Raw genomic sequence first — 14299 nt, forward strand, 5'->3', positions numbered from 1 at the left:
TGAAGACATTGATTTGGTTTCTACCATTTCCAAAACCATGGGGAAACAAAGAAGGCACAGCAGCAAGAAAGGCACAAAACAGAAAGCTGTGAGGGATATTTTGTCCATATTTTGTCACAGAAAATGTAATAGTTTTTAAGCATGCACATGCCAAAGCACGTTATATCAGGCATCAGAGTCAGAAGGAATCTTGGATCCACTTCACATCTTGCATCACCCGAGTGGCCAAACCCAAGGTTATTTGGGACAAAAGCCATCAGATGAATGGCATATATGCATACCATCCTTCATTGATCTTAGAACATAATGGATGTTCACACTATTAAATTGCCAACACTCTAAAGGAGACCTTCACTAAAGTTTCTGCTGCAGAAAAATCTTACCCCCACTTCAAACAAAAATATGAAAAACTGCAATTGAAATGTTTTGAAATGGCTGTGAAGCCTACAGCCAACTGTCAGTCTGCCAGACAACAACATCCATTATAAAATGAGTAAACATCTTTCATTGGGATTTATGGATCGCTTGCTCTGTCTTTACAACAGAATCTATCTTGAAGAGCAAAATTCTAGAATTCTGGCATAAGGCAACAGTGGTTACCTTTCCCAAACCTGCAAAGGATCTAAAATTTGACTGAGAAACATCTATTTCCCTTCCAGAACAGAGCGTGGCTTCCAAAGGACCAGGTTAACACTCAATCATTCATTTAATTTGACTGAGAAACATCTATTTGAGATGTTTTCCTGAAATGTGAGAATTTGGTGTTTGTCTTTTTTGATATGGTAAAAGAATATGACATTACTGAGATTCAGAATCTTAAAAGATTTATTTAACAGTTTTTATTAAAATTTTCTATCAAACCACCCGTTCCAAATCTATGTATTGTCCACACTCTTTCAGCTGTTTTGCCATGAGGAGGGAGTTTCCCAGGGATTAGTTCTAAATCGGAAAACAGGCCTTGAGCTTCGGGTTGGTTGCATATAATACAATTTTCTAGCAATGACTGACTAACTGAGTTAACATAAATTTATTGAAATAAATAAATAATATATATATAAAATACTAAAACAGAGATAAAATAAAATAAAGCATTAAAATAGAATAAGATAAAAGTGTTAAAATATGCAGTAGCTTTTGATAGATGTGATCTTCAGGCTCATGAATTTGTTGCGCAATCTAACCCTCCTCACATCAATGAATTTATTTATACCACCTACATCCTCTATTATCCAGGCATATTGGAACGTCCTGTTAGGATTTTGCATCTCCATCATATACGATGTATGCAACTTCTGGGGAGGAAATAACAGTCTACTAGTTCTAAGGTGAAAACACCTGTTCCTCTTCTTCTATGGAGTGGTTCCGTATACTGCATTATGTCTCCGGATTGTGGGGGTGTTATGTAGGTGAGTCCGGCAGAAGATTGCTAGATCGGGTCTCTGAACATGAGGTGGCTCTGTGAACCGCTAATTTTGAAAGCTCCGCGGTCACTGAGTATTATTGGATTGAGCAGCAAAATCTTGATCCCAACGGGATATTGAAATCATCGACTATTCACATGATTACTGCCAGCACTCATGGCTTGAGGCACTGCACATACTATTCATGGTACTATTACTGTACTAGCAGTAATAGTACCATGAATTGCACTAGGGAAGTGCACTTGGACCCTATTATGAAATGTACTGTATTGCAGTGCAATGAGCGCTGGCGATCATCACGTGTACGTAATTCTGTTTTGCCAACATCAGACTTGTGATGCATGACGATGATCAGCTGACTTTTGCTGTTGTAACCAACAACATATATTGGAGTATGCCATTCATCGACTAAGCTGATGAAGAGGCACTTTGTCTCGAAAGCTACTGTGTATTTTAACGCTTTTATCATATTGTATTTTAACGCTTTTATCTTATTGTATTTTAACACTTTTATTTTATTTTATTTTATAAAAAATCTCTGTTTTAGTATATTATGTTTATATTATTTATTTATTTCAATAAATTTATTTTAACTTAGTTAGTTGGTTGTCGCTAGAAAATTGTATGTTCAGTTCTAAACATTAAGCTTTTTGCTGTCAAAGTTAATTTTGTTACTGAACAGCTTTCTTGGACTGTGCCTTATTTGTAGATGACTTCAGTATTTTTATGCAGTATTACAACTTGAGGGTTATTGAATGGCAATTGCATCATGCTCCTCAACTCCTGGGCAATGGCTTCAGGTTCTCATCTCAGATGACTGTTTTTTACACTTTTGCCTCAAACAGAACCTTCACCTTGAACCAGAACTGCAGCTCAGACAAAATGCCATTCCAGTAGTATCTGACACAAAATTCTTGGGTTTTACATTTTCTTGGATCTTACATTTGTTTGTCAAGAAGTTGACATTCTTCCAACATATCCATTAACTGAGGACAAAGTGATTAGATGGCTGACTCTGCTATGTTCCATCTCAAATAAAATCTGGGAAGCAGAGTCAGCCATCTTATCACTTTGCCTTTTATTGTGTGCCTGTCCAGTCTATACTTAAATATGAATACCAGGTATAAAGTGTGCAGTAATTGGAAAACAAGACTGTTGCTAGAAAAAAATAATGATTCCATGTATTAATAAACTAACCTTAGTTTATTCAAAGTAACTTCCTCCTGCATCAACACACTGCATGCAACAATCATGAAGCAACTGGAATGACTGGTGGAAGGCTGTGACTGGCATACTGTTCAATATTCTCTTCTCAGCTCTTTGAATGGTGTTGACATCATGAAAATAACAGCCTTTCGGTGGTGCCTTCAGCTTTGAGAACAAAAAGAAGTTGTACATGGCTAAGTCTGGTGAGTGCAGTGGGCGCAACAGTGCACACCTTTTTTGCTAGCTAAAAACTCTCAAACAATGAGAGCCTTGTGGCTTAGTGTGTTGTCATGCAAGAGGAGCCAACTGCTGTCTTCTCATACTGAGGCCATGCACATGACGGATTCTCTGTAACAAACATCAATAGTAGGCAGCAGTAACACTTTGGTCATTGGACATGAACTCTTGTGCACAATTCACTTGCTATCGTAGAAAGTGATGAGCATCGTTTTGGCACCTGACAAACTTTTTTGGCTTTGGGAGAATTTGCTAATTTTCACTCCACACTTTGTCACTTCATTTTGGGGTCATACTGAAAACACCATGTCTCATCACCTATAACGATCAAATTCAGGAAGTTGAGTTTGCTTTCAGTGGCCTCAGTGAGTGTTTACCGAAGTGTTCAATTTGCACCAGTCATTGACTGTCTGTTAATGAATGTGGAACAAACTGTACACGGAACTTCATTTTCTTCAAATCCTGGGTTATTATTTGTTGAATCGGTTCCTAATTAATGGACAGATCTTCTGAAATCAATCAGAGCATTGCACATTGGTCATTGGTGGTGATTTCCTTCACCTTTTCAATGAATTCTTACATTCAAACCATTTTTGCTGGCCCTGGATGTTTGTTGTCTTCCAGTGATTCTCCCTCATGGGCGAAATATTTATGCCACTTTACCACATGTGCATGAGACAGACAATTCTTTTCATACACTTGCTTCATCATTTTAAACGTTTCTGTGACTTTTGCCCAGTCAAACACTAAACTTAATGTTTGCTCTTTGTTTCAGTTTCCCTCCATAGCAAAAAGGAGAGACATGCAATTCAGCTCACACTACATTCTGAAATAGTGGCAATTTCTGCTAACCTTGGCTGCAGTGCTCGAGCAACAATCACTCTTTCATTTCATGTTTACTTCTAGTAGATGGCAGCACCAGCACTTGTCTTATAACATCAATCTCATCTTCCAGTTTCTGCATTATGTATACCAAATCTAGAAATGTCTAGATCTCATCCATCTTCAGGCCATCTGCGTTGTTACTGGAGCATTTAAAACACCTCCTGTCCAGAGTCAGGACAGGAGGTGTTTTACCTCTTTCACTTCAGTGAAAGAAATTATTTGCTACAGTGTCTTTAAACTAAAATCCCTGTCAGACCACCCTACATGGACATCTTCAAGCCACCATGGGAAAAGACCCACCATGTTGTCAACTGTCCTTTACTATCTGTGTTCATGAGGTACTTAGATACCTTGACATTATGGTAGACAACATTGTACAGCCACCAAGGCAACTCTCCTTCTACACTGGTATGCTTATATACCATCATGCAATTTTTCCATTAAAAATTGGAGAAAATATAGCATACCACCTTCTGTCTAATTATGAATTTTGTTGCACATCGAATTGACCACTCTGACTTCTTGCCTGTCACTGATGATTTAAAATCAGAATCGTCTGTGAGATCCATGGTCTTTCCAGATAGCACTATATCTGAGAAGATTCTCTATGCTATTCAGTTAAACTTGGACCACATTAAAACTCACAATCATCAAAGATGTATGGTCTATACAGATCCTTTAAGTATTGGCAGTGAGATATAATTCTCATCAGTCCTATCCTCAGTTCAGCAGTTTCTACATTCACTTTCTGAATGTTCAATTTGATCTCCACTTCTGCTTGATCCTAAGTCACATTGGGATCAGGGATAATGATCTGGTGGATGTTGCAGTCAGATTGGCACAATCCCAGAACAGTTATAGCTTGTTAGTTCTCTATACAGGCTTACAAGCAGCTAATATATAATAAATGCTACTCCTAGTGGCAACAGGCATGGCATGAACAGGTCATAAACACGTTGTATCTTAAGCCTGTGATCAAACTCTGGCAGTCTAGGCTGCACAGGAACTGTAGAGAGAAAGTTACTCTTGCTCGCATCCATGTAGGACACAGTCATCTTATTGATTCTTTTTTTGTTGAGGGTTGATGATGCCCTATGTGAAAAACTGTGACACCTTTTTATGTATCCATCATGTTTTATCTAAGTGTACATGTTTTTTAAATGAACATCATATATCTTTTACTGCTTTGAGTCATCTGACTGAGCGCAATACATTCAGCCAGATACTATCTGACAATGACCATGTGTCAACTGTTTTTAAGTTCTTAAAATTGGTAAACCTGTTGAGATTCATTTAAAATAGTCACATAATGCATACATATTTATATACCTTTTCACAGATTTTTATTCTTACACAATCCCTAATATACCTTTTGGGATACTAAAGTCTGCACAGTAAGTCACTGAAAATCTTTTTTTCCTCATATTTCTTATTGCTTTTTATTCTTTTACTGTTTTCATGATTTTAGGCACATTATAGTCACAATTGCTGATGCAAAACCACCATTAGCAACATGCAAAATAGCCTGCTGCCAACAGTGGACTGGGGATAATGATTACTATGCAGTGGCATTCACTGACATTGTCCAAAATGATATATAACTATCATATCTCTCTGAAAGTCCATTAACTCTTTCTCACAACTCATCTTGCTGAAGATAATTGGGAACTACTTGCTAAAAGACATGCTGTTCATCTTTATAATGCAACTGCTTTGCATATTTCCATGTCTAAAGCACTTTCCACTAATGAGTTGGTGTGTCCCTTTACTGTTGACAAGGTAAACCATCACTTGAAAGTTGACTCACTTTTCATCAGCCATATTTAAGGACAAAAATCAAAAATGCTTAAAAATTACTTAAAAATACACCATATTCAGATGCACACCACATTTCGTGCCTTCAGAAAAAAGGAACTGGGAGTTTCTCTATATACAGAACTGGAAGTAGCACTGGATCAATATTATGCAGTAAGGACAATTTAAAAAGTTTTTAAAAATGAAAACTTTTTAAAAATTATTTTTATATATTAACACTTCAGTGATTACCTTTCATTTTTCGAATGATTTTCATGTACTATTACTAAGTATTTATAGTTTAGTGAAATATAATTTTAAAAAAGTGCATGTCAGGCTGCCATAAATAATAACATAGGTGGCAATTCACTAGTGATGTAAGTGTTCATTGGTGTAAGCCAAGAACTGCCTGTTTTATCAATGCGTAATATTTTCGGCACTAATTTTTTTTTCTTTTTTAAGAATACTATCAAGTAGCATGATACAAAACAGAAATGCTAAAGTATTTATATTTTGCAGAGATCACTTTGCACATCTTTATGGACCTGCTACAGCTATAGAAGATAAACAGTCCCTTTTGCTATACAGGTGTTTATTTATTTACTATTTCAGCAATTTTTGAATCTTGACAATGATGTCTGCAACAAGAATAAACAAATATATTATTTCATCCAATTAGTGCTCCCGAGTTAACAACTGGACTTGAACCAGTTTTAGAAGAAAAAGAGGGCAGTGATGAAGAGATTGAAACAAAGCCTCTTAAGAAAGCTGGTCAGTAAATATTCCAAAATCTTTGTTTGATTAAAAAAATTATAATAATATTCTTCTTGGTACAGGGGGATGCATTACTAAATGATTGTATTAAATAGGGTCGTTATATCATCATACACCGATGAGCCAAAACATTATGACCACCTACCTAATATGATGTTGGTCCTCCACGTGCAGCCAAAACAGCTCGTACCTAGCGAGGTATAGACACTGCAAGATTTCTAAATGTGTCTTGTAGTATCTGGTACCAACACGTAACCAGCAGATCCTTTAACTCCTGTAAGGTATGTGGATGGCCGCAGATCGGAGTTGCTGTTCCAACACAAACCACAGATGCTCAATGGGATTGATGTCTGTGGAATTTGGAGGCTAGGGCAATACCTGTAAGTCTTCCTCATGTTCCGCGAACCAGTCTCGAACAATCCGGGCGGTGTGGCATGGTGCATTATCCTGCTGAAAGATGGCACTACCAGAGGGGGAAGACCATTGTCATGAAAGAGTGTACCTGGTCAGCAATGATGTTTAGGTAGGGGGTAGACATCAGAGTGCCTGGCACATGGATGATTGGACCCAGGGTATCCCAGCAGAACATTGCCCAAAGCATGACACTGCAACCACCGGCTTGTTTTCATCCCACAGTGCATCCAGGTGCCATTTCTTCCCCAGGTAAAGGACGCACACATATCCAGCTGTCGACAGGGTACAACAGGAAATGTGATTCATCAGACCAGATTACCTTCTTCCAATCACTCAAGGTCCAGTTTCAATGCTTGCGTGCGCATTGTAGGCACTGTCGCCAGTGAACTGTGGTTAGCATAGGTACTCAGAACAGCCTGCAGCTATGCAGCCTCATTTTCAGCAGTGTTCTATGTACTGTGCATCGTGACACATTATTCCTGTCACCAGCATTCCCCTTATCAGCAAGTTGCGCCACATTTGCTCTTCTTTTGCCACATACCATTGCTCACTGCACGCTCACCCCTAGGTGGTAGATGACTCTCATCAACCAGTGCAATACCACCACTTTGCTTATTGGAGGCTTGAAGTGGTGGAACCCATGAACTCCAGAACTAAGTTCGGTCAACCCTTCCCCATCTCTTCCATCATGCAGTATGATTGATGACTTTTGAGGTTATGATGAACATCGTGGTGAGATCCAATCTTCCTTACATTTTGAGGGTACAGCTGTAAAATGATGTTCGCAGGCCGGCTGCTAGTTAGTACACCGGACCAAATCTATTGGTAACTCTCTAGGAGGCTTCTGGATCAGCAAGTGTATAATCTTACTACCTCTACTCTGCCAGATAGTGATTGGAGGGATTGTTTTGTTTGTTATTTGGTTTTTAGGAGCATTAGCAACTAAGGCCATATTGCTCCGGGAATATGCGGTGGTAATTCCCTGACCTTTCCGCATCCTCCGCATTTGGTGGTGACGGGCTCGAACCCTGGTCTAATCAAGAAGCGTGTGTTTTATTTATTTATTATTATTATTTGTTTTTTTTTTTAGGAGCATTAGCAACTAAGGCCATATTGCTCCAGGGATATGCGGTGGTCATTCCCTGACCTTTCCGCATCCTCCATATTTGGTGGTCATGGGCTTGAACCCCGGTCTAATCAAGAAGCGTGTGCTACGCACTGCTGCTCCTTACCACCTGGCTATGGAGGCACCTTCATTGGAGGGAGTCTGAGCAGTGTGTATGGGGGGGCATTGTCGAGACCACGTTATGTCAAGGATCTGGGTATAGTCTTACCACGTGTACGCCATATCCAAAAATTTCATTACTTCATACAGCATGTCCCACCCACTTTTTCTTACTATTGAATACACCACGAATTGTCAAACTAAAAGAGTAAGCTTATCTGCGAAAAGATCTAATTCATTTCACAAAAATACATGGTCTGAATTTTAATCTCAACGATGTCCATTTCCACTTGCAGTCTGCCAAACCCCATGTACTTTTTCTGATAAAATCTCAATTATCAGTTGATTCAAATACTGCTCATCTCAGTTGCCCAAATTATTCGCTGTATGATTCCATTCATCTCAAAGGTGGTAGGTACTTGTGCATATGTCCCTTCCGATATTACCTGTCATCTTCTCTGGCTTATAATCGATCTACCTCATTGTGTCAAATTCATCTGTTCTCTCTACCGTTCTCCCAACTCCACTAATCACTTGGAGCTCTTTGACTTCCTCTCTTTGCAACTTAACTTTCTCCAGTCCAACTTTCCTAACAGTGAGGTAATTTTCCTTGGTGATTTTAATGTTCACAACTCCAGCTGGCTTCTGTTTTCTAGTCACACCGACCCAGCTGGTCGAGATGCTGAAGCTTCTGCAATTACTAATGACCTTGCGCAGATTTTTCATTTACCAAAAAGGATACCGGACAATCCTAACCATACAGCCAACACACTTGATCTTTTTCTCACAAACAACCCTTCTAAAGTACACAGTCGAAGGGAGAGGTCCTTTAGGCGCCTCAAATCACAACTTGGTGATTGTCTCTTCTCCAATGGAGCATTTATCTCGTAGCTATTCCCAACCTCGTATTGTTCAGCATTACAAGAATGCAAAATGGGATGACCTGCGAAATTTCTTTTCTTCTTTTCCTTGGTTGGATTACTGTTTCAAAACGTCTGATGTCAATGTTTACTCAGATCGTGTCAGTGAAATTATTCTTGCAGGAATGGAATCCTTTATCCCACAACCACTTTAAAATCTCGTCCTTTATCTAAACCTTGATTTTCCAATAAACTTTTAAGGTTGTTCAAGAGAAGAATGTTGCATATCATAATTGGCTTGTTTCTAATTCTTCAGTTTCATTTTCTGCCTACACCAAAGCTCGCAACAATTGTAAAGCGGTTATTAATCAGTCCAAACTAGATTTTGAACAGGCTAAGAGTAGAAAACTTGCTTCATGCCCTAATGGTAGCCAAGCATTCTGGTCTCTTGCCAAAGCTATTGACCGCAACTTTTGCCCATCTCTGCTCCCACCTCTGTCCAAATCAGATGGTTCTGTTGTCACTTCAGCCAAGGATAAAGCTGACCTGCTAGCATCCCATTTTTCTTCCAATTCATGTATTAATGATCTTGGTAAAACACCTCCCACCATTCCTAACAAGCTTCATTCAGTGCCTTCTCTGGTCTTCCGTCAAAAGGATGTCAGAAGGATTTTGACAAATCTTGATACAAAGAAAGCTCCAGGTCCCAATGGTATTTCTCCACTTGTACTCAAAACCTGTGCTCCTGAACTTACTCCTGTTCTTTGCCGCTTTTTTCACTTTCTTATTCCAAAGGTTTTTTTCCTGCTGCTTGGAAATTTGCTCATATCCAGCCAGTTCCTAAAAAGGGTGACAAATCCCTCCCATCCAATTATCGTCTTATTGCAATTACTTCTACTCTTTCTAAAGTAATGGAGAAATCAATTAACCACCAACTCTTAAACTACCTAGAAACCTTCCATCTGATCAACGATCATCAGTATGGATTCCATCAGTGTCGATCCACTGGTGATATTCTGGCTTATGTTACCCATTTATGGACTAATTCAATGGAAAAGTTTGGTGAAACACAAGAAGTTGCTCTTGACATCTCAAAGGCTTTCAGTCGTGTTTAGCATAAAGGTCTCCTAAACAATCTTCCATCTTATGATTTGCCAACTGTGTTTCATAATTAGTTATCCAGTTTTCTCTCTGATCGCTCACTGAGGGTAATGGTAGATGGCTCTTCATCTTCTAACTTCTTTACTAATGCTGGTGTCCCCCAAAGTTCAGTTCTTTCCCCCACTCTTTTCCTCTTGTATATTAATGACCTTCTTCCATTGACTGGAAATCCTATCCATAGTTTTGCCGATGATAGCACATTGCATTCCCCTTTCGATTTTGATAAACCTTACCCTGCTCAATCAGATTCAACTTCTCGAATATCCGCTATCAATTCCTTAAATGCTGATCTTTATGTAATTTTCCAGTGGGGCTTAGACAACTTAGTTGATTTCAATCCTTCTAAAACTCAGTCTTGTCTTATGTCTCACAAAAAGGATTCTTCTGCTCCTATGCTTATCTTTGGTGACACTCCAATTTCTAGGCAACATGATATATCTCTTTTGGGGATTACCCTGACGTCTAATCTCTCTTTGTACAAGTACATTACAAATATTGCTTCCTCTGCATCTAAAAAACTTGATTTTCTCTTTCGCTTTCGGCGTTACTTTTCTTCCAAACAGCTGTTCACTCTGTACAAATCACAAATCAACCATCAACCCTACCATGGAATATTGTTTCCATAACTGGGGTGATGCCCCCTAAACCTCTCTCAGGCGTCTTGATTCCATTCAGAAGAAGACGGTGCCTCCGTAGCCAGGTGGGCAGGAGCCGCTGTCTCATAGACGTACTGTTTCTGCTGCATGCCTTTTCTACAGATATTTCCATTGCCACTATTCTTCTGAATTGGCTTCTATAATTCCTGCTCTCTCTTTCAAAACATTCCGAACATGTGCCGCCACCAGCCAATATCCATTTACCGTCCAACTTAAAACTCACAGAACCAACTTTTCATCTTCCTTGTTTATTCATTCAACTGTCGTTTTCTGGAAGAACCTTCCTTCATACGTATTTCCTGAAAATTACAGTCTACAGAAGTTCAAGTCCAATGTCAACAAATATCTTCTTTCATCTTCTCAACCTCAAACCCAAGCACGGTACTAAGTACTATAGGTTCTAACACCTCTCGTGGCTGGGGTTTACATAAAAAAAAAAAAAAAAGCATCAATGACCCATGGTCATCCAACACCTCGTCGGCGGCTCGTGGGTTCCCTCTCCTCGGACCACTTTTGGTAGGTACTAACCACGGCTGATCATGAGCACCCACCAGCCATGCTGTTTCGGATATGCTCTGACCCAGTTGTCTGGCCATTACAGTTTGGCCTTTGTCAAACTCACTTAAGTCCGCTGCCTTTCCCATCTGAAGAACAAGAGCAACACTGATTAATGGTGCTTTGTATCAGGTGTTTTTTATACCATTTTGCGACCCACCGTGCAGCGTAGTTCACCTGCAGTTGCTTCGATATGCATAACAACTCACTGGCCATAATGTTTTGGCTCTTTGGCGCATATATATATATAGAGAGATGCATTCTTAAATATATATTAATCTGGAATATAAATACTATGTTATTAGGTAATTATTCAACAAATAGTAAGATATAAGGTTAATAATGCAGTGCCTATAAATTTAAAATAACTAGTTGATGTATGCTGCATTGACTGAATAAATTCAGTATTCAGAATAATATCTTGTTGGCCCAAAGACATACTGCTTTGTAAATCACTCTGATAAATCACTTTGAATAATTTCTTAATTATCATTTGAAATATATGAAAGAGAAGGCTGTTTTGTTTAAAGCATTGCTGGTTCTATATAAGGGCACTCAAATTTGTGGATCCAAACAGACCTGTCACTTCCTCTGGTTGAGAAAGGAATCTACTTGAGCACTGCCTTCTGTAGCAATGTACTTGCATTGTTTAAAGAATTGGATGCATTGGTTCTGTTGTCAACTGCAACAGAAAGGTGTTGCTGAACTCCTACTGGGGTTAGAGGCCAATGGAACCTGGTTGTTAGCATCTCTGGAAGATAGTCTTAGTGCATTTCCTTATTTGAATAAGACATAAAACCTATTTGACTACTGGCCTTCTTTCTGTTCTTGAAAAATTCCTAAAAGTAGGAGAAGAATCCACATGGGTAATTTTTATGAATTGTTTAGATTGCATATAGTTTGAGACAGATCTTTTGATATCAGTTAAAGAACTGAATTTGCCACTGCCCTTTTGTAGCTGTCTCTTTTCCTCATTCCTTCATTGTAGTTCTTCTTTGATTAGTGATTCCATGTGACACTATGACTTGTTGAGTGGCTGTTATAGTGCAAGCCAATTTTTTGTCAGCATATATTTATCTTAATTTTGTTATAAAAATGATTTGCGATTTATTTTTTTGAAAGATTAACAAATAGAAAAGTAAATCTCAAGACAGTGAATTGTTGCTAATTAGGGACTCCACTAAACAGAATATTACTGTATTTGTTTTCAAGTATCTTGAAACAATATATATGCCCTTTTATGAGGATGATCCTGATAGTAATGCACACAATTTTTTTCTAATCATTAAATCACTTATTTTAAAAATTGAACCTCATTGTTGTTCTTCGGTATAGTCTCCCTCCTTTTCAATGACTGATGCTCATCTTCTTGGAAGCATTGATGTATGTCAGTGAATGGTTTTGTTAAGTCCCCTTATAATGACTGCCACTGCCTGAAGTACCTCAAAAATTTATTAAAAATGTCCACAGAAAAGTTCTTTTAATTTTGAAAAGAGGTCATGGTCTGGTGTTCTCATAATGTCCAGTCTTTGGTGGAGGAAATGGAAAAACTACCACCCACCCATACCTTTCTGTCATTTCCTTCAATCATTTGGTGACAAGAGATTTTTAGTTGTCATGTTGTAAGATGATACCAGAAGTAAGTGTTTCAGCTTCCTTTTTTTTTTCAAATATTCTGATGTAAATTGTCTTTTCAAAAATCAATTTAATAATACTGACTGGTCACAGCAGTACCTTAGAGAACCTAATTTATTGATATTATTCTTTTCATATGATTGCTGTTTTTTTTTTCCTTTTGAGGGTTTTTTTACACACCAATCTTGGAACTTGGAATGTCAGTGAGAGGCACTGTGGCAACTAATGTCTTCTTCACCACATACTTCTTACAGTAGTTCAAAATTTTCAATAATGTTATTATTGCGTAATGTTTCCATTTTGACGATCTTTGATTTGTCATTCATCATTTGGTAATTACAGTTTTTCTCACCCATTTGAAATATAGCTATCTTTGGAATGATTTAATAAATCAGAACAAAACAACACAACTAGCTTAATAAAGAACTGAGCAATGACTGATGCAACTATCAAGGTTATTACATCACACATTATGATGTGAGTGTATTCTGTGGATTATTTTTGATATCCTCATATTTTCAGTGTGTTTTATCATATTTAAAGTGTGCAAAATCAATTAAGAATTTCCACTACTTTGTGTGGAAGTTTGACGACCACTTTTCTTTTTCACAATTACCATATATAGTATGTTTATTGTTCTTGAAAAATTTCAGTCGATTTTTATTTTTATAAATACTCATTTACCTTTAAAGATAACACTATATATATACAACCTTACTTTTTAATACAGAAACACGTGTTTTAAATGTTGGTGAAGAGTATGCTTTTCATCTCTCTCTGTTAAATACATGAAAAATTAATGTATGTTTTGTTAAATGATTTTTTAAAGAAAGTCATTTTATTTCTTTTAATTTTTCAATTTGTGCAATATACAAGTAGAACTATTTAAGGTTCTGAAAGACAGATATATTTTTTTATATTTTTATTTTATTGAATTCTTAAGATATCTACCACGTTTAGATTTATGTACATAAAAGGAATATATTATCCATGTTTCTTTACATGGTATTTTGATTTTAGACCAGTTTCAGTTTGCTAGGTTGTTTTTTTTTTTTTTTTGCAATAATCGTTGCAAAACGATTATTGCAAAAAAAAAAGTAAAGAGTTTTTACTGAAGTTTTGTATTTGCCTTTATTTTGTATTTGTCATTATTTGTTAATCCATAGGAAAACAATATGAATAACATTTTAAATAAGTTGTTTAAGAACATATTAGATAAGGAACACAATTTACACCATAGTAATCAATTTACAAGCATTATCTTACAGAGTGTGACAGTTTCTTGGTTACATGTAATCTTCACAGACCCAAGCTAATCCTATCCTTGGTTAAAATTAACAAAAATGTAATAAAATAAATATAAATTGTGTGATAAATGATGCCTTTTTACTTTCCTTTATGTGAAGTCCCTTATTCCTATTAAGTTTGAAATTCTTATTCTGGTGTGTGTGTGTGTGTGTGTGTGTGTGTGTGTGT

The 14299-nt window shown here is 37.4% G+C and overlaps 1 protein-coding gene across 4 annotated transcripts in view; it reads left to right on the top strand.

Moving 5' to 3' along the window:
* Positions 1 to 14299, top strand: part of LOC150076113 (Na(+)/H(+) exchanger beta-like) — a 493086-nt gene that overhangs the window by 440021 nt on the left and 38766 nt on the right. For all 4 annotated transcript variants that reach the window (XM_090387862.1, XM_090387861.1, XM_090387863.1 and 1 more), the window contains 2 exons: positions 6063 to 6131; positions 6223 to 6314. In XM_090387862.1, the coding sequence (XP_090243988.1) occupies positions 6063 to 6131; positions 6223 to 6314 (161 nt within the window). The remainder of the gene's footprint in view (positions 1 to 6062; positions 6132 to 6222; positions 6315 to 14299) is intronic.

This window comes from Mastigoproctus giganteus, chromosome 13 (genome assembly GCF_048544385.1).
Source record: "Mastigoproctus giganteus isolate SK-2022 chromosome 13, ASM4854438v1, whole genome shotgun sequence".
In the NCBI taxonomy this organism is placed as follows: domain Eukaryota; kingdom Metazoa; phylum Arthropoda; class Arachnida; order Uropygi; family Thelyphonidae; genus Mastigoproctus; species Mastigoproctus giganteus.